Consider the following 19,998-nt stretch of genomic DNA (forward strand, 5'->3'; position numbering starts at 1 on the left):
GTTAAGGGGTTAATGTTTTCAACTAAAACCTTTTGAGGCATAAAACCTAAATCATTTCCACAAGCATGGATCAACAACATACCTGGAGGGCAGAACAAATGGACATTATCAACCACTTTCAGAAGGACCTGGTCCCATTTTCAACCCACAGAATCCAAAACAGCGAAACTCCACTGTGCTGGGATCAAAGCCCAACTGCACACCATTGTCCTTAACCAATGCCGCTTTTCTAGCCCAATTAACATATGAATGACCAATAATCCAATAAGAAAGTGGACCTGAAAAACAAAACAGATTAAAAAATCAAATAAACTTCCTTGAAGTCCACTTTCCAATACGTTTAATAGCCCCATCCCCAAAACCCAAAACATTAGTTTCTGTCATCGCCCCAATACGGAAAGAATGGGAGTAAAACTTAAAAGAAACAAAACCCACCAAAGAGAGAGACTTCCTAAAGACTGACTGAAAGTGGAAAAGAAAAGAACCATCCCTATGAACTAGAAAAGGACCTCTTCCCGTCCTGCAAACACTCGGAAACTGTGATACTGCAGCCACAGGACAACCCCTCCAATAGCCCTTAACTTAATCAGACAACCTTTTCCATCCTGATTCATCTTTGAACATCTCAACAACACAGATTCCCCATCCAAACAAATTTCCGACAACTGGGTCCCCCAGGATCCCTTTTGTTTGCCCCCACCAACTCAGACCACCTAAGAGCTCCAAAAACAGCTAGCACAAAAGCCACCTGGAACTTCATACCCCAACACACACACACTGGGTAGACCTTCCACCACCTTAATCAAAATGGAAAACACTACGCCTCTTAGCCCAACCTCTAGCAGCCAACCTTACCACAAATGTTTTTGTCATGTCTTCCTAACACCTAACAATTGAAACAAAAAGGCCAACACTGATAAATACCTCCGTACCAAAGTCTTCAAGGCCCCCTATCTTCTCTACTCTTGTATCCAATGTAATAAGGCTTGCCACCCTCCCCATATCAACATTAAAACCCCTATGTCCTAATACTTCCAACCAATCCCTCTATACCTGCACATTTGCTTGCCACGTCTTATGAGCTAAGGTACTTCTAACCAACCTCTCAACCTCAGGAAGGCCACTGTCCAAAGTTCTACTAGACAATCCACTCCCATTTCCTCTGCCAAGGCCCGGAATCGATTCCATCTTTACCAGTCACATGAACAGCCCTGAAGAAAACATTTCATTGCAAACACTCCAACATAAACAGACAAAGCAAATGGAAGACCGGGGGAGAGTTAGCCGATAACTTATTGATGGCCGGGACCACCCCCCATATTGTCAGACTGAATAGTCACCTGCCTATTCTCCAACACCTGGGCCAAACACACAAGCTACCAACAACAGGAACAGCTCCAAAAAGGTGAAATTATTTGTCAACCCCACTTCCACCCAAACACTCGGCCATTGCCCAGCACACCAGTGCCCCCCCCCCAGATACGCCCCAAACCCAATGCCACCCGAAGCGTCTGTAAACATTGCAATGTCTAAATCCAAAACTCGCCTGCTGGATAAGCGTCCTCCCATTGAACTCCTCCAAAAATGACATCAGCACTTTCATATCTTCCTTGTGCTTGTTCGTCAAGACAACTCACCAGTGCCAACAACAGTCTCCTGTAGAAAACCTTACCATAAGGAATGATTTTGCATGCAAAATTAAGCTTACCCAGTAACGTCTGGAGCTCCTTCAGAGTTGCCTTTTGCCGACTTGCCGCTGCTGATAAAGATAATTTCAGGTCCTCCAACTTATCCCTTGGGAAATGGCATTCCATTGACACTGAATCAATGCAGATTCCTAGATAATTCAGTGATATGCAGGGACATTCTGTCTTCTCCTCCACCGGAATCCAAAATTCCTCTGCCACCCACATAAAAGTCTTCATTAAGAACTGACAATCTCCACCATCCAGCGGGCCCACAAACAAGAAATTGTCAAGGTAATGCACCAGAGAAGATACCCGGCTTCGGCCCGCACCACCCAATCACCAAAACAACTAAACTTTTCAAAAAGGGAACATGAAATGGAACAACCCATCGGTAATGCCAAATCAACAAAGAAAGAATCATCAAAAAAGCACCTAGGATGTACTGGTAGCAAACAGAATGCAGCCTCAACATCCACTTTTGCCATCAAAGCCCCTACCCCCGCATCCCCCAACAGCTTGACCGCCCTCGCAAAAGAAGCATACCAGACTGCTGACAGTTACGAATAAATCCCATCATTAACCGACGAACCCTTTGGGTATGACAGATATCCAAAATTGCCCAGGAGCCTTCTTGGGCACCACCCCAGTGGTGATACTCATTCGCTCAGTGAAGGGACTGGCAATCCTGCCCAACTGGACTTGATTTGTTAGTTTTTGTCTCACCACATCCACATATTCCCTCGCAGACCATAAATTAGCTTATACCCTAGACACCAGTCGGTCCACAAAACGAATCATAAACCCCGAACTGAACCCCAACAACTCTGCATCCTTTTAATGGCTCCTAGCATATCACTCTAGCCATGGCACCATCTTTCTTACCTTCACTGGGATCTGTGCCTGATACAGCCACTTCCCCTTGCTTCCCACCAACCTTACCTTGCTTGAAACATCTGGAGAGGGAGTGCAACCCCCACAATGGGAACATTTGTGCTTATAATTGCAGGATGCCCAAAAGTGGCAGGTGCCATATATAAATTGAAAGTACAATCCCTTGCAAATTGCCACCGCTGCACTAGCAGATGCTCCACCACTAGCAGCATTCCCGACTCCACAAAAGGACTGACTCCTCCTCAAAGACGTCATAAGCTCCAACCAAATGCCCATGTCCCGATCATCCAAATGCATATCCGCCTAACCGCAATCCTCTGATGGAACTGTTCATCATAACGCCACCAAGCCATAGCTTCTTACATACTGTAGGAAGAGGCTATCTCGTCAAAATAGCAGAACAAGGCCAAACCTTGTTCCGGGAATTTCTCAGTTATGACACTGCCTAGAATACAGAAGGCCTGTGAACAGTTTAGATATGTCTTAGACAAGTTCCTGTATCTTTTCTTACAATCCTGCTTCTTCCTAATCTCAGTTTTAGCATCCTTTTTAATCTTCACAAACGGGTCCAACAGTAACAAGGAGAATATTTCAAGAAATTCCCTCTTCCAAATCTTTTCTTTGACCTCAGTAGCTAGATGAAGCCCTAAGGGGCCAATCGAACAGAGACATGGTCGCCAAAAAAGCCTCCTCAGAAACCCTCAGACCCTCCACACTAGGGGGCTACTCACTTCAGTCCCCGAGCCCCAAGACATTGTGGTCCCTGGTCCCCCAGTCCATACCCCATCCAACCCCCTCCAGCCAACTGCCTCTCCACCTGTGCCACCAAGTCTTTCAACCCTTTCAACAGTTCCAAGCTCCCAACATTTACACCACCAGACACACTCACAGGCCCCATTTCCCTTGGCACTTTACCTGTAGATGACAGCCCTGTTCATTATCGACGCAGAGCCCCAATTAGCCTCTTGAGAATACTTGCTAGCTTCTGCTCCCACCGAACCTTCTGCTCGTTCCTCCCCACTCCTCCTCCTGGAGGGCATCTGCCGTCTGGATCTGGAGTGTGATCTCCGTGCCCTGGCACTGTCTTCCCTCACACAATCCAACCTCACCCAAGTTGGAGACCACCTGTCCCTTTCCTGGCCATAATGATGGCACACATGGTTGTAAATGCTTCTCTGGGATCCCCTTTGTTCAGAAATAGCAGACATATATGGCTTTGGCATTGCTTTTTGGTAATTAGAAGGCCACTAAATGCCGCTGCGCACCACACTTGTATTATGCCCAGCAGTGAAGGGGTTAATTAGGTAGCTTGTAGGGAGCTTGTAGGGTAATTTTAGCTTTCTGTGTAGAGATCAGCATCCCCCCCTGACACATCCCACCCCCTGATCCCTCCCAAACAGCTATCTTCCCTCCCCCACCCCACAATTGTCCCCGCCACCTTAAGTACTGGCAGAAAGTCTGCCAGTACTAAAATAAAAGGCTTTTTATTTAAATATATATTCAGAAGTGATGGATCCCCCCTAAGCCCCCAACCACCCTAATCCCCCCAAAACAGCTCTCTAACCCTCCCCCCCCACTACCTATTTGCACCCATCTTGGGTACTGGCAGCTGAAACTGCCAGACATGGTCTGCCAGACCAAATCCAAAACAGCAAAACTGCACTGTGCTGGGATCAAAGCCCAACTGCACATCATTGTCCTTAACCAATGCCGCTTTTATAGCCCAATTAACATATGAATGACCAATAATCAAATAAGAAAGTGGACCTGAAAAACAAAACAGATTAAACAATCAAATAAACTTCCTTGAAGTCCACCTTCCAATACGTTTAATAGCCCCATCCACAAAACTCAAAACATTAGTTTCTGTCACCGCCCCAATACGGAAAGAATGGGAATAAAACTTAAAAGAAACAAAACCCACCAAAGAGAGAGACTTCCTAAAGACTGACTGAAAGCGGAAAAGAAAAGAACCATCTCTATGAACTAGAAAAGGACCTCTTCCCGTCCTGCAAACATTCGGAAACTGTGATACTGCAGCCACAGGGCAACCCCTCCAATAGCCCTTAACTTAATCAGACAACCTTTTCCATGCTGATTCGTCTTTGAACATCTCAACATCACAGATTCCCCATCCAAACAAATTTCCGACAACTGGGTCCCCCCAGGATCCCTTTTGTTTGCCCCCACCAACTCAGACCACCTAAGAGCTCCAAAAACAGTTAGCACAAAAGCCACCTGGAACAAAAACACTTCATATCCCAACACACACATACTGGGTAGAGCTTCCACCACCTTAGTCAAAATGGAAAACACTACGCCTCTTGGCCCAACCTCTAGCAGCCAACCTCACCACAAATGTTTTTGTCATGTCTTCCTAACACCTAACAATTGAAACAAAAAGGCCAACACTGATAAATACCTCCGTACCAAAGTCTTCAAGGCCCCCTCTCTTCCCTACTCTTGTATCCAATGTAATAAGGCTTGCCACCCTCCCCATATCAACATTAAAACCCCTATGTCCTAAGACTTCCAACCAATCCCTCTATACCTGCACATTTGCTTGTCACGTCTTATGAGCTAAAGTACTTCTAACTAACCTCTCAACCTCAGGAAGGCCACTGTCCAAAGTTCTACTAGACAATCCACTCCCATTTCCTCTGCCAAGGCCCGGAATCGATTCCATCTTTACCAGTCACATGAACAGCCCTGAAGAAAACATTTCTTCCACTGTTCCTTGTTCCTCAGCATAATGACTGGGGGATGATGGAAGTGGGAGGAGTATTTTAGCCTTTGGCTGGGGTGTCTTTGCCTCCTCCTGGTGGCCAGGTTCTGAATTTCCAAAAGTAATGAATGCAGCTGTGGACTCTTTCCATCTGAAGAAAATAAAATTATCAGGTTAGCATAATTTAAGTTTTATACCAACTTGTTTTCTGCACAAACTATAAGATGGAACAAAATGACAAAATAATAATTTTAAGTGATTAATTGTTCAACAACATCTGCATTAAAACTTAAATGTTATTGTTTTAGAAAGGTGAACTGATGAGAATGTTAAATAAGTGAAATACACATGAAATTATAACTCCAGTGCCGCTATTTACCATGTACGCCATAGAAAATAACTAAAAACTGTCACTATTTTTGCATTTCATATGGTGACATTTTTGTAAACTATATTCATTTTCAGAAAAGGCAAAGATAAATTTAGCACCCCTATATATATATATATATATATATATATATAGATATATATATATATACACACACACATACATACACAGGCATACAAATACATACAAATATACACACACACACACATATATATATATATATATATATATATATATATATATACACACACATGCAAATACACACACACTGTTTTCGCAAAAAAAAACTATGATTACGATTTAAGGGAAAAAAATATCACCATGTGTAAAACATATAAAATATATTAGTGATGCTGTCCAGTTTTAAAATTATTTACAACCAATTTTTATTTTTGGGCCACTACAGAGTAAATTGCAATGGCTCTGCATGACACAGCCAATCAGCACAAGCTTCTTCAAGAACCATATATGAAGAAGGAGCCAAAAACCTTTTAATTACAAAATTAAGCACATATGTGCACATGAATACATATGAATATGTGTGTGTGTGAGTGTAATTTTTATAAAAATGTTATAAAAAATTGGAAAACCTATCTGAACAAAGTCTATTTTATTAAAAGTGGACACATTAAACACAATCAAATCCACATTCCTTTAATATAAGGCATACATTAAAAATTGTTATAACTCATTAAAGCATACTCCAGAAAATACAAATTAGTGAATCTCCTATCTTTTAAAGTTTTTTTCTTCCTATTTTACTCCAATCCACATCCAAGTTAATTATGGACAGTGTCATACAATACCTTTACTTAATAACCTACTATAGTAGATTATACAGAAATACCCAAAACGGCATATTCATATGCTGTTTTGCGAATTTCTGAATAATCTACTATAGTGTCTTCGAATTTGAAATGTAATAAATAGGGTCTTTATCAAGATCACATTTTTCTTCATTGATAAAACTGGCCACAGGCTAGCCCCTTTCTATTCCTTCAGCCCCTCAGTTTTTAATCTGACAGGCTCTGAGTCTGTCTAAAACGTAGTAGGCAGTGCCAGCAGGGGGAATGGGAATCCCAGACAGCACGATGCTTGAATTTGCAAGTGCACAGTGATACGGGGGTCATAGGCTTAAGCACATATACAATCAATTTAGTAGCTGCTGCTTGAGTTGGAACATGCGGGAAAAGCACTGACAGCAAGTAACATTAGATGGGTAATGTACCGTGTGCGCACTCCACCGTGGCCTCCAGGGTGCTTCCTTATCGCTGTCACTCACTCACAGCATCATACAGGGTACAGACTCACATTTATGATCCCCCCTCCTGTGGAGCAGTACTAACATGGGGCGCAGCTGCTCACTAAAACTACTCAGTGTTGAGTTCCGCCTTTGAAGTACTGCAGCTAAAACTGTTAAAGCGCGGTACAGGAACTAGTTGTGCATTAACTGGGGAAAAAAAATTCTCCTGTGCTCTAAAATTCTCCTGTGCTCTAAATTTGCACCCCTCTGCTGTGGCGCACTAAGGTGGCTGCCTTGTTCGCCTTATGCAAACACCGTCCCTGGGCTGGTTCAGTGTCAAAGTTCATCTTGACCTATTGTGTCAGCTTCATATGACAAACAGTGCTCAGTGTCTGGGTGTGAACCCAATGGGGCCTATTTATGAAAGGACTGTCGGACATGATCCGATATTGCAGATCATGTCCGACAGAGCTCGCTGAATGCGGAGAGCAATACGCTCTCTGAATTCAGCATTGCACCAGCAGCTGGTGCAACGTCGCCCCCTGCAGATTTGTGGCCAATCAGCCGCTAGCAGGGGGGGTGTCAATCAACCCGATCGTATTCAATCGGGTTAAATTGCGGCGATCTCTGTCCGCCTCCTTAGAGCAGGTGGACAGGTTATGGAGCAGCGGTCTGAAGGCTCGCCAGGAACACAAGCTCCATATGAAGCTTGATAAATGGGCCCCAATGCCTCTTATGTTTTCATACGCATCTGATTACATTGTATTTTTAATTGATTGTATTATTATAAGTGCAATAAATGTTGTCCATATTTCATTGCATTGTTACTAACTAATAATATAGAGCACTTATTTCTATAATGTAAAACTGATTCTGAAATGGGTGTTTTTTATTTATCAACTGTGAAAACTCATTTTATTAAACGTTACTTCAGGAGCACAAGAAGAGGAGAATGAAGCACAAAGTAAGGGAGACCAACCTGCTAATACAAAGGCTAACAATACCCCAACAAGCTCAAAAAAAGGTAACGTATGAAAGTATAAAAAGAAGTGGGAACTAATAAATTAAATATTTACTTACTTTATTCAAATAAATCTTCTGGGGGTGTGCATATAACACAAAGATACATTGGCAACTAAAGGGTATTTCAAAAACTATTTACATCATTTTAAATATTCTTTAGGTTCCTATATACATTTTCTATAAATGTCTCTCTAGAACGTGGATTTTCATTAAGCCATTAGCTGCTTAACCATTTACCAACCACTGTGCTGAGCTGTTTTGGAGTTTTTAGATGCTACTCACATTTAAACTCACAATTCTACTCACATTGTATGAAACCCAAACACATTATATATTGGTTGTTTTTTTTCCAGCAGACTCAACAAATGTATATTAAACGTCAAGCAATTGCCTTTTAAACAGTAGGTTTTATGGGTTTCTAAAGTATTGATCTAGGCCCATTTTGGTATATTTCATGCCACCATTTCAGCGCCAAATGCGATCAAATAAAAAAAATGTTAAGTTTTTCACAAACTTTATGTTTCTCACTGAAATTATTTACAAACAGCTTGTGCAATTATGGCACAAATGTTTGTAAATGCTTCTCTGGGATCCCCTTTGTTCAGAAATAGCAGACATATATGGCTTTGGCATTGCTTTTTGGTAATTAGAAGGCAGCTAAATGCCACTGCATACCACACGTGTATTATGCCCAGCAGTGAAGGTGTTAATTAAGGAGCTTTTAGGGTTAATTTTAGCTTTAGTGTAGTGTAGTAGACAACCCAAAGTATTGATCTAGGCCCATTTTGGTATATTTCATGCCACCATTTCACCACCAAATGCGATCAAATAAAAAAAATTGTTCACTTTATCACAAACTTTAGGTTTTTCACTGAAATTATTTACAAACAGCTTGTGCAATTATGGCACAAATGGTTATAAATTCTTCTCTGGGATCCCCTTTGTTCAGAAATAGCAGATATATATATGGCTTTGGCATTGCTTTTTGGTAATTAGAAGGCAGCTAAATGCCGCTGCCCCCCACACTTGTATTATGCCCAGCAGTGAAGGGGTTAATTAGGTAGCTTGTAGGAAGCTTGTAGGGTTAATTTTAGCTTTTTGTGTAGAGATCAGCCTCCCACCTGACACATCCCACCCCCTGATCCCTCCCAAACAGTTCTCTTCCCTCCCCCACCCCACAATTGTCCTCGCCACCTTATGTACTGGCAGAAAGTCTGCCAGTACTAAAATAAAAGCCTTTTTTTTTTAATTTAAATATATATTCAGCAGTGATGGATCCCCCCTTAGCCCCCAACTGCCCTGATCCCCCCCCAACAGCTCTCTAACCCTCCCCCCGCTACCTATTTGCACCCATCTTGGGTACTGGCAGCTGTCTGCCAGTACCCAGTTTGTCATATAAGTAGTTTTTTTTTTGTTTTTTTTAAATCCAAATGTTTCTGTAGTGTAGCTGCCCCCCCCCCTCAATAACCTACCCGTTACTCTCTCCCAGATTCCTTGGATAATATATATCCCCCCCTCCCTCCATCAATTACACTTTTTATGTCCCATAGGGTAGCGGTCCCATCCGCTTCCACTGCACCCCCGGGTGCACTCCTGGTCCCCTCTGATGTATTTCCCCCAACGATGGGCCACCCACCCACCTCCCTGCAATTGTTCCCACCCACCAACGATCAGCACCATTGCTGACCGATGCAGAGAAGGCCACAGAGTGGCCCTCTTTGCATCGGTGGGTAAAAAATGTATTGCAATATTGAGGCATCACTTCAATACCTTGAAAGTGTCTGGAAGCAATCACAATCGCTTCCACCGCTTGAAATCCCAGAGGACGTGCCAGGGATGTCCTTGGTCATTAACTGACACCCCATAAAGGACGTGGCTGGCATGTCCTCGGTCGTTAAGGGGTTAATGTTTTCAACTAAAACCTTTTGAGGCATAAAACCTAAATCATTTCCACAAGCATGAATCAACAACATACCTGGAGGGCAAAACAAATGGGTATTATCAACCACTTTCAGAAGGACCTGGTCCCATTTTCAACCCACAAAATCCAAAACAGCGAAACTGCACTGTTCTGGGATCAAAGCCCAACTGCACACCATTGTCCTTAACCAATGCCGCTTTTCTAGCCCAATTAACATATGAATGACCAATAATCCAACAAGAAAGTGGACCTGAAAAACAAAACAGATTAAACAATCAAATAAACTTCCTTGAAATCCACCTTCCAATACGTTTAATAGCCCCATCCCCAAAACCCAAAACATTAGCTTCTGTCATTGCCCCATTACGGAAAGAATGGGAATAAAACTTAAAAGAAACAAAACCCACCAAAGAGAGAGACTTCCTAAAGACTGACTGAAAGCGAAAAAGAAAAGAACCATCCCTATGAACTAGAAAAGGACCTCTCCCCGCCCTGCAAACACTCGGAAACTGTGATACTGCAGCCACAGGACAACCCCCCCCCCAATAGCCCTTAACTTAATCAGACAACCTTTTCCATCCTGATTCATCTTTGAACATCTCAACAACACAGATTCCCCATCTAACCAAATTTCCAACAAGTGGGTCCCCCCAGGATCCCTTTTGTTTGCCCCCACCAACTCAGACCCCCTAAGAGCTCCAAAAACGGTTAGCACAAAAGCCACCTGGAACAAAAACACTTCATACCCCAACACACACATACTGGGTAGAACTTCCGCCACCTTAATCAAAATGGAAAACACTATGCCTCTTGGCCCAAGCCAAGCTAGCAGCCAACCTCACCACAAATGTTTTTGTCACTTCTTCCTTGCACCTAACAGCTGAAACAAAAAGGCCAACACTGATAAATACCTCCGTACCAAAGTCTTCAAGGCCCCCTCTCTTCCCTACTTTTGCATCCAATGTAATAAGGCTTGCCACCTTCCCCCGTATCAACATTAAAACCCCTATGTCCTAAGACTTCCAACCAATCCCTCTATACCTGCACATTTGCTTGCCACGTCTTATGAGCTAAAGTACTTCTAACCAACCTCTCAAACTCAGGAAGGTCACTGTCCAAAGTTCTACTAGACAATCCCCTCCCATTTCCTCTGCCAAGGCACGGAATCAATTACATCTTTACCAGTCACATGAACTGCCCTGAAGAAAACATTTCATTGCAAACACTCCAACAGAAACAGACAAAGCAAATGGAAGACCGGGAGAGAGTTAGCCGATAACTTATTGATGGCCGGGACCACCCCCCATATTGTCAGACCGAATAGTCACCTGCCTATTCCCCAACACCTGGGCCAAACACACAAGCTACCAACAACAGCTCCAAAAAGGTGAAATTCTTTGTCAACCCCACTTCCACCCAAACACTCAACCATTGCCCAGCACACCAGTGCCCCCCCAGATACGCCCCAAACCCAATGCCACCCGAAGCACCTGTAAACATTGCAATATCTGAATCCAAAACTCGCCTGCTGGATAAGCGTCCTCCCAATGAACTCCTCCAAAAAGGACATCAGCACTTTCATATCTTCCTTGTGCTTGTTCGTCAAGAAAACTCACCAGTGCCAACGACAGCCTCCTGTAGAAAACCTTACCATAAGGAATGATTTTGCATGCAAAATTAAGCTTACCCAGTAACATCTGGAGCTCCTTCAGAGTCGCCTTCTGCCAACTCGCTGCTGCTGATAAAGATACTTTCAGGTCCTCCAACTTATCCCTTGGGAAATGGCATTCCAGTGATGCTGAATCAATACAGATTCCTAGGCAATTCAGTGATATGCAGGGACGTTCTGTCTTCTCCTCCACCGGAATCCTAAATTCCTCTGCCACACACATAAAAGTCTTCATTAAGAACTGACAATCTCCACCATCCGGCGGGCCCACAAACAAGAAATTGTCAAGGTAATGCACCAGAGAAGATACCCCGGCTTTGGCCCGCACCACCCAATCAACAAAACAACTAAACCTTTCAAAAAGGGAACATGAAATGGAACAACCCATTGGTAATGGCAAATCAACAAAGAAAGAATCATCAAAAAAGCAACCCAACAGGTTGTGGCACCTAGGATGCACCGGTAACAAACAGAATGCAGCCTCAACATCCACTTTTGCCATCAAAGCCCTTACCCCCACATCCCTCAAAAGCTCGACCGCCCTCGCAAAAGAAGCATACCAGACTGCTGACAGTTCTGAATAAATCCCATCATTAACCGACGAACCCTTTGCAGTGGTGATACTCATTCGCTCAGTGAAGGGACTGGCAATCCTGCCCAACTGGACTTGATTTGTTAGTTTGTGTCTCACCACATCCAGATATTCCCTCACAAACCATAAATTAGCTTATACCCTAGACACCGGCCGGTCCACAAAATGAATTGAAAGAAAAATAAATTGCGCTAGAGAATATATATGTATATATATGAGACTGGTCAATATCTATGTTGTATCTAAATACACACGTAGTAGATCTTGCTAAGAAATGCAACAAAAAAGGATTATATCAAAACCACAGCAGGATAAAAAACACAAAATAGAGGAATATAGACAGTTGCAGATAGTTGCAGATTAAAAAACCAATTTCAGCCTATTTGTGTTATCCCTTTAAATGGTATATGATACTTTACGGTTACTGGTTGTGTCCATACAATCAAAAATTGTTCAGATTGAGTCCAGTCCAATTATATTCTTTTGTTGGATATTCCAAGAAAAAGGCATATGTTGCTTTCCTTGATTGTAAACAATTTGTTGAGTGGCTGTTTTCGTGCTGCCTGTGATCAGCTGGGCAATCCAATCCTCAGCTCCAATGCAGTATCATGTAAAAGAGAAAAAAAGAAAAAGGCGCACAGGGCCGACTCAAGTGAAATATTTTATTAACAGTGAAGTATACACATAAAAAACTGACACTTACAACATTCGTAAGTGCTAAAAAGCACATCAGTTGAGCACTGTGTAGGTACAGCTGCTGCTCCTCCACACCAGGTTCAAGATGGAAATTTTCAGGCACGGTATCCGGAACCCCTGCTCTGATAACCGTGGATAGGATTCCAAGGCAGCTGGCCAGACGCTTGCTCAAGTGTTCTTCTCCAAGGGGGGCCGTTGTAAGTGTCAGTTTTTTATGTGTATACTTCACTGTTAATAAAATATTTCACTTGAGTCGGCCCTGTGCGCCTTTTTCTTTTTTTCTCTTTTCCACAAAATGAATCATAACCCCAAACTGAACCCCAACAACAACAACTCTGCATCCTTTTTATGGCTCCTAGCATATCACTCTAGCCATGGCACCATCTTTCTTACCTTCACTGGGATCTGTTCCCTATACAGCCACTTCTCCTTGCTTCCCACCAATCTTACCTTGCTTCAAACATCTGGAGAGGGAGTGCAACCCCCACAATGGGAACATTTGTGCTTATAATTGCAGGATGCCCAAAAGCGGCAGGTGCCATAATTAAATTGAAAGTACAATCCCTTGTGAATTGCCACCGCTGTACTAGCAGATGCTCCACCACTAGCGGCATTTCCGACTCCATGAAAGGACTGACATCCCCTCAAAGACGTCATAATCTCCAACCAAATGCCCATGTCCCGATCATCCAAATGCATTTCCACCTAACCGCAATCCTCTGATGGAACTGTTCATCATAACACCACCAAGCCATAGCTTCTTACATACTGTAGGAAGAGGCTATCTCATCAAAATAGCAGAACAAGCCCAAACCTTGTTCCGGGAATTTCTCAGTTATGACACCGCCTAGAATACAGAAGGCCTGTGAACAGTTTAAAAATGTCTTAGACAAGTTCCTGTATCTTTTCTTACAATCCTCCTCCTTCCCAGTCTCAGTTTTAGTATCCTTTTTAATCTTCACAAACGGTTCCAACAGTAACAAGGAGAATATTTAAAGAAATTCCCTCTTCCAAATCTTTTCTTTGACCTCAGTAGCTAGATGAAGCCCTAAGGGGCCAATAGAACAGAGACATGGTCGCCAAAAAATCCTCCTCAGAAACCCTCAGACCCTACACACTAAGGGGCTACTCACTTCAGTCCCCGAGCCCCAAGACATCGTGGTCCCTGGTCCCCCAGTCCATACCCCACCCGACCCCCTCCAGCCAACTGCCTCTCCACCTGTGCCACCAAGTCTTTCAACAGTTCCAAGCTCCCAACATTTACACCACCAGACACACTCACAGGCCCCATTTCCCGTGGCACTTTACCTGTAGATGACAGCCCTGTTCATTGCCTGTATATCGACGCAGAGCCCCAATTAGCCTCTTGAGAATGCTTGCTAGCTTCTGCTCCCACCGAACCTTCTGCTCGTTCCACCCCACTCCTCCTCCTGGAGGGCATCTGCCGTCTGGATCTGGAATGTGATCTGCGTGCCCTGGCACTGTCTTCCCTCACACAATCCAACCTCACCAAAGTTGGAGACCACCTGTCCCTTTCCTGGCCGTTATGGCCCACAGGAGACCAGGATCTTCCTGCGCTGGCTGCCACATCTGTCCTGCTGCTCCTCCCACCACTCCTCCCATGGCCTGGACTCGGCCACCACTCCTGCAGTGAAAGAGGAACAGAACTTAATGAGGCCCTTCCCCATCTCCCCAACTCCTGAGTAGGTTCCCTTTGGCCATAACTACTAGCCCTCCTTGCTCCACCACCAGTCTCTATGGGAGACTACCCTCACGACCAGCAGCACCCCATTAAAATGCCTTACCCATCTCCTCTGGTCCCGCAGATGTACCCAGGCCTGGGTCATCCTCTCCAAAAAATTGCTGTAGGTTTCTAAGAGATGTAGGTAGTCCCCTTAAACTTCCCGCTGCTCCACACTCACGTCCAGAACCTCAGACACCCCTGGAACAGTTACTGCAGTATAAGAAAAGGCAATCACATCAGCACTGTCCTAACTCCCCCCCTCCCCTCGGCCCCACTTGCACCCAGGTGCTCAAAAGTACTCCCCACTTTGCCAACTATACAGCACATGGGCAGCCCAGACAACCCTACTCCTTCAAAGGAATATCTGCTTACCTTCCAGAAGGAAAAACCCTACCTCCTAACTGGTCTCCCACCCAATCCTAGTCATAAAGCACCAAGCCCCTTAATAAAACATAACTAATGGAGTGAACAAAAACATCTCCCAAAGTGCACACACACACACCACCAATTAACCTACACACCATTCATGAACTCCCACTCCATGAGCCCCAGGGTTCCACTATTCACCATATCTAGGCTTACCATAATTTTTAGAGGTGAAACTGGGACCACCTGGTGCGGTGCCAGTGGGGGTGTGGTCAGGAGCGTGGTCAAGTGGGCGTGGCAATTACAGGTCCTTTTAAAGTAGTAGCTTTTATGTGTGTAATGTTTTGTGGATACTCTACCCTTCCTCAGTCAAACAAGTGAATCACACAGTTTAAATAGACCATAACACCGCCCCCTAGTGAAAAAGGCACCATTACGTTGTCATGGCAAATAAATCATTAATCTAAATCTCAGATTCTAAATAATGCCAAACATCAAGCATAATTATCACTTTCATAATTATCAATTTCACAATTTAATATCTGCAGTGTAATATGTGTTTTATATGTCTAATTAAGGAACAGAGACAAATACTGATAAGGCATAAATACAACATTGAATGAAAGTAAAAAAAAAACACGTACCTGCTTAAGCTGTTTAAGAGGCTACTCTATACCATAATGCAGGAAGATTATAGCCAAAATGCTATCCTGCATGAAGTAAAGCAAGATCCAGGCCAAAAATCCTGCCTGTCTGTACTTCCTATTCATACCCATATGATTCCCCTAAAGGTGTATTACCGGCAATGTCACCAGGGGTCGGGGGGTGGGGGGTGTTAAATTCTTAGAAAAATAAACCAAGTAGTACTACAAAATTAAAAAAAAACCTATGCTGCTCACTCAGCCTGTATTACTAAATGTAAACTTTGAAGGACACGAACGTTAAGCTAAGCAGGGCTGTATGTAACAAAGTACCAGCATCCAACTATGCTGGAGAGCCACAGTCCAGTCATTTTGAATAATGTGTCTGGGTTTCAGGTGGTCTGAAACCCGGACACATGATTTGAAACCTGGAGGTGGCAACCCTACTGGGACAGAATGAACAAATGGGTGGGACACTGGGACAGTGCCTCCAAACCGGGACAATCCAAGTAAAAGTGGGACTTCTGGTAAGCCTAACCATATCCTCCCATCCCTTAACTCCCCAGGTGCTACCGCACTGCACAGATCCACCCCTGTTTCCAACCCCCCTTTTCCCTGACCTGTACATATCCCTTAGCGCTCCTCCCCCAGCCACATGCAGTCCCAAGCCTCGACTCATTTTTCCCCAGCCATGTCCTCTGGCCTCCAAGCTCCACAGATGCCCTTCTCCTCTCTCTCTCCCCCCCCAACACTTCATTCCATACCTGAATTCCCTGCTTCCTGCTGGTCTCTGATCTCTGTGTTTCTCCTTCCCACTAAGGATGCCCACCCTGGCTGACTCCCAGCTCCTGTCCGCTTCACTGCATTGTCTCCCAAGCCTCCTCCTTCGGCCGGTATGTCCCGACCGCTGTTTTCTTCTTGCTGTGTGGCCCTCAGGGTCTGCCTTTAATGCAGTCCATCAGTTCCCGGCCTTGAAACTCCTCACTGCTACGCCACCAATCCCTCCCATTTATGTCCACATCTGTGCTCACTTTACCTCAAAATTTCCTCAGTTTTCATTAGTAAGTGCTGTTTGAGCCATTATCCTCCAGCTACTGTAATCTACATGGTACAAAAATAGCCAATCAGCATCATCAGTGCTCTGCTTGCACTTTGTTTTACTGTGATTATGTGGGATTTCGCCATAACATTGTGACTGCATAGTAAACTTCCTTAAACTGAGGAGGGAAATTAAGTAACTGTGTGCTGCCCTGCAAGTCCTGGGATATTCTGAATAGCTGCTTAACCCCTTAATGACCGGACCATTTTTCAGTTTTCTTACCCTTAATGACAATGGCTATTTTTACATTTCTGCAGTGTTTGTGTTTAGCTGTAATTTTCCTCTTACTCATTTACTGTACCCACACATATTATATACCGTTTTTCTCGCCATTAAATGGACTTTCTAAAGATACCATTTTTTTCATCACATCTTATAATTTAATATAAAAAATATATAAAATATGAGGAAAAAATGGAAAAAAACACACTTTTTCTAACTTTGACCTCCAAAATCTGTTACACATCTACAACCACCAAAAAACACCCATGCTAAATAGTTTCTAAATTTTGTCCTGAGTTTAGAAATACCCAATGGTTACATGTTGTTTGCTTTTTTTGCAAGTTATAGGGCAATAAGTACAAGTAGAACTTTGCTATTTCCAAACCACTTTTTTTCAAAATTAGCGCTAGTTACATTGGAACACTGATATCTATCCGGAATCCCTGAATATCCCTTGACATGTATATATTTTTTTTTAGAAGACAACTCAAAGTATTGATTTATGCCCATTTTGGTATATTTCATGCCACCATTTCACTGCCAAATGCGAGCAAATAAAAAAAATTGTTCACTTTTTCACAAATGTTGTCACAAACTTTAGGTTTCTCACTGAAATTATTTACAAACAGTTTGTGCAATTATGGCACAAATGGTTGTAAATGCTTCTCTGGGATCCCCTTTGTTCAGAAATAGCAGACATATATGGCTTTGGCGTTGCTTTTTGGTAATTAGAAGGCCGCTAAATGCAGCTGCGCACCACACGTGTATTATGCCCAGCAGTGAAGGAGTTTATTAGGGAGCTTGTAGGGAGCTTGTAGTGTTAATTTTAGCTTTAGTGTAGTGTAGTAGACAACCCAAAGTATTGATCTAGGCACATTTTGGTATATTTCATGCCACCATTTCACCGCCAAATGCGAGCAAATAAAAAAAAAAGTGACATTTTTCACAATTTTAGGTTTCTCACTTAAATTATTTACAAACAGCTTGTGCAATTATGGCACAAATGGTTGTAAATGCTTCTCTGGGATCTCCTTTGTTCATAAATAGCAGACATATATGGCTTTGGCGTTGCTTTTTGGCAATTAGGAGGCCGCTAAATGCTGCTGCGCACCACACTTGTATTAAGCCCAGCAGTGAAGGGGTTAATTAGGTAGCTTGTAGAGAGCTTGCAGGGTTAATTTTAGCTTTAGTGTAGAGATTAGCCTCCCACCTGACACATCCCACCCCCTGATCCCTCCCAGACAGCTCTCTTCCCTCCCCCACCCCACAATTGTCCCCGCCATCTTAAGTACTGGCAGAAAGTCTGCCAGTACTAAAATAAAAGGTGTTTTTTTTTTGTTTTTTGTTTTTTTTTAATTATTCAGCTGTGATGGACCCCTGCCTTAACCCCCAACCTTCCTGATCCCCCCCAAACACCTCTCTAACCCTCCCCACCTACCTAATTGCCACCATCTTGGGTACTGGCAGCTGTCTGCCAGTACCCAGTTTTCCCCAAAAAGTAAAGTGTTTTTGCATTTTTTATTTTTTCTGTAGTGTAGCTGCCCCAACACCCCCACCCCCACCCCCCCCCCCCACCAGATCCAGATCCTGATCCTTTGATCCTTTATCTAAAAAATTCTGCCCCCCTCCCTCTTACCAAAATTCATTGGTGGCAGTGCCAGTGATTGCTGCGCGCGCGCACACACGCACGCGCGCGTGCACGCAGCCCCCCCGCACGCTCCCGGCATCCGGCGTGCACAATGCACTTAAAGGAACCGGATGCCGGGTAGCGATGGGCCGCCCACCCTCCTCCCTGTAAGCTCCCACCCACCAACGAACGGCTGCATCGCTACCGGTGCAGAGAGGGCCACAGAGTGGCTCTCTCTGCATCAGATGCTTTCTAAAGGGTATTGCAGGATGCCTCAATATCGAGGCATCACTGCAATACCCTGAGAGCTGCTGGAAGCGATTGCGATCGCTTCCAGCACTCTCTAAGGTACCAGGTACGTCCATTGTCACTAACTGCAAGTTTTTGCAGGACGTACCTGGTACGTCAGTTGTCATTAAGGGGTTAAAATCGCTTTGCAATAGGAAGTGGCTATGGAGGAAATATTGAGATAAAATGTCTTCCTTTTTCGTCGCATAGCAATATTGTAGTCAGATTTTTACAGATATGCTTCCTCACTTTCAAGTGATATAGCATCTGGCTGGTTTTTGCATATGCTGTTAGAATGTTCTTAAAGGGTAATAAACTGCTAAATACATGTTTACTACTCATCATGTTATTATTTTTTAGACTTGTGCATACAGCATTCGTTTGTTTAAAAACAGATGCCATATATAGTCGAGGGTAGCAGCATTTGGCACTTTTCGACACCGGATTTGTTTGTGTAATAATGCAACACACAAATATATAGATTTGCACAGATGATTGTATGTTGCACTGTTACACAAATAAATCTGTCACCAAAAAGCGCTGAATGCTGCTACTGGTGACAATATATGGCATCTGTTTTTATAAAAATGAATGCTGAATGCACGTGTCTATTTTATGTTTCCTCATGTGCCAGCTTCTCTCTTCAAAGCCTCTCTCTTACTTTATCCCCTTACAGGTCCTGATTTCACCAAATTCGTGCCTCCATTCATCTGCAATTTCTTTGGGAGCCTAGGTAATGTAGCATATTGTGACAAATTTAGTTCAGATCAGACTTTTATAATAAAAATCTAGTGCTCCTATTAATTACAATAAACAAAATGTTCACTTATGATTACAATTAACTATTTAAATCATTGTCTAACATTCTTAGGATTACTTTAGGTAAGAGCGGGTTAAAGGGACATGAAACCCCAATTTTTTCATTTATGATTCAGATAAAACATACAATTTTAAATAACTTTCCAATGTACATATATTATCAAATTTGCTTTATTTTCTTAGTATCCTTTTGTTGAAGCAGGAGCAATGCACTACTGTGAGCTAGCTGAACACATCCAGTGAGCCAGTGACTGTCTATATACATGCAGCTAGATCCCAGTAGTGCATTGCAGCTCCTAAGCCTACCTAGGTATACTTTTAAACAAATAATATAAACAGAAAGAAGCACATTAGAT

General features: G+C 43.3%; 1 protein-coding gene across 1 annotated transcript in view; it reads left to right on the forward strand.

Annotated features, from left to right (window-relative positions):
* LOC128641918 (uncharacterized) overlaps window positions 1-19,998 on the forward strand; it is a 448,428-nt gene that overhangs the window by 240,707 nt on the left and 187,723 nt on the right. The window contains exons 9-10 of the mRNA XM_053694507.1: window positions 7,870-7,959; window positions 19,500-19,556. Coding sequence (XP_053550482.1) covers window positions 7,870-7,959; window positions 19,500-19,556 — 147 coding nt within the window. The remainder of the gene's footprint in view (window positions 1-7,869; window positions 7,960-19,499; window positions 19,557-19,998) is intronic.

This window comes from Bombina bombina, chromosome 11, assembly GCF_027579735.1.
Source record: "Bombina bombina isolate aBomBom1 chromosome 11, aBomBom1.pri, whole genome shotgun sequence".
Classification (NCBI taxonomy): Eukaryota; Metazoa; Chordata; class Amphibia; order Anura; family Bombinatoridae; genus Bombina; species Bombina bombina.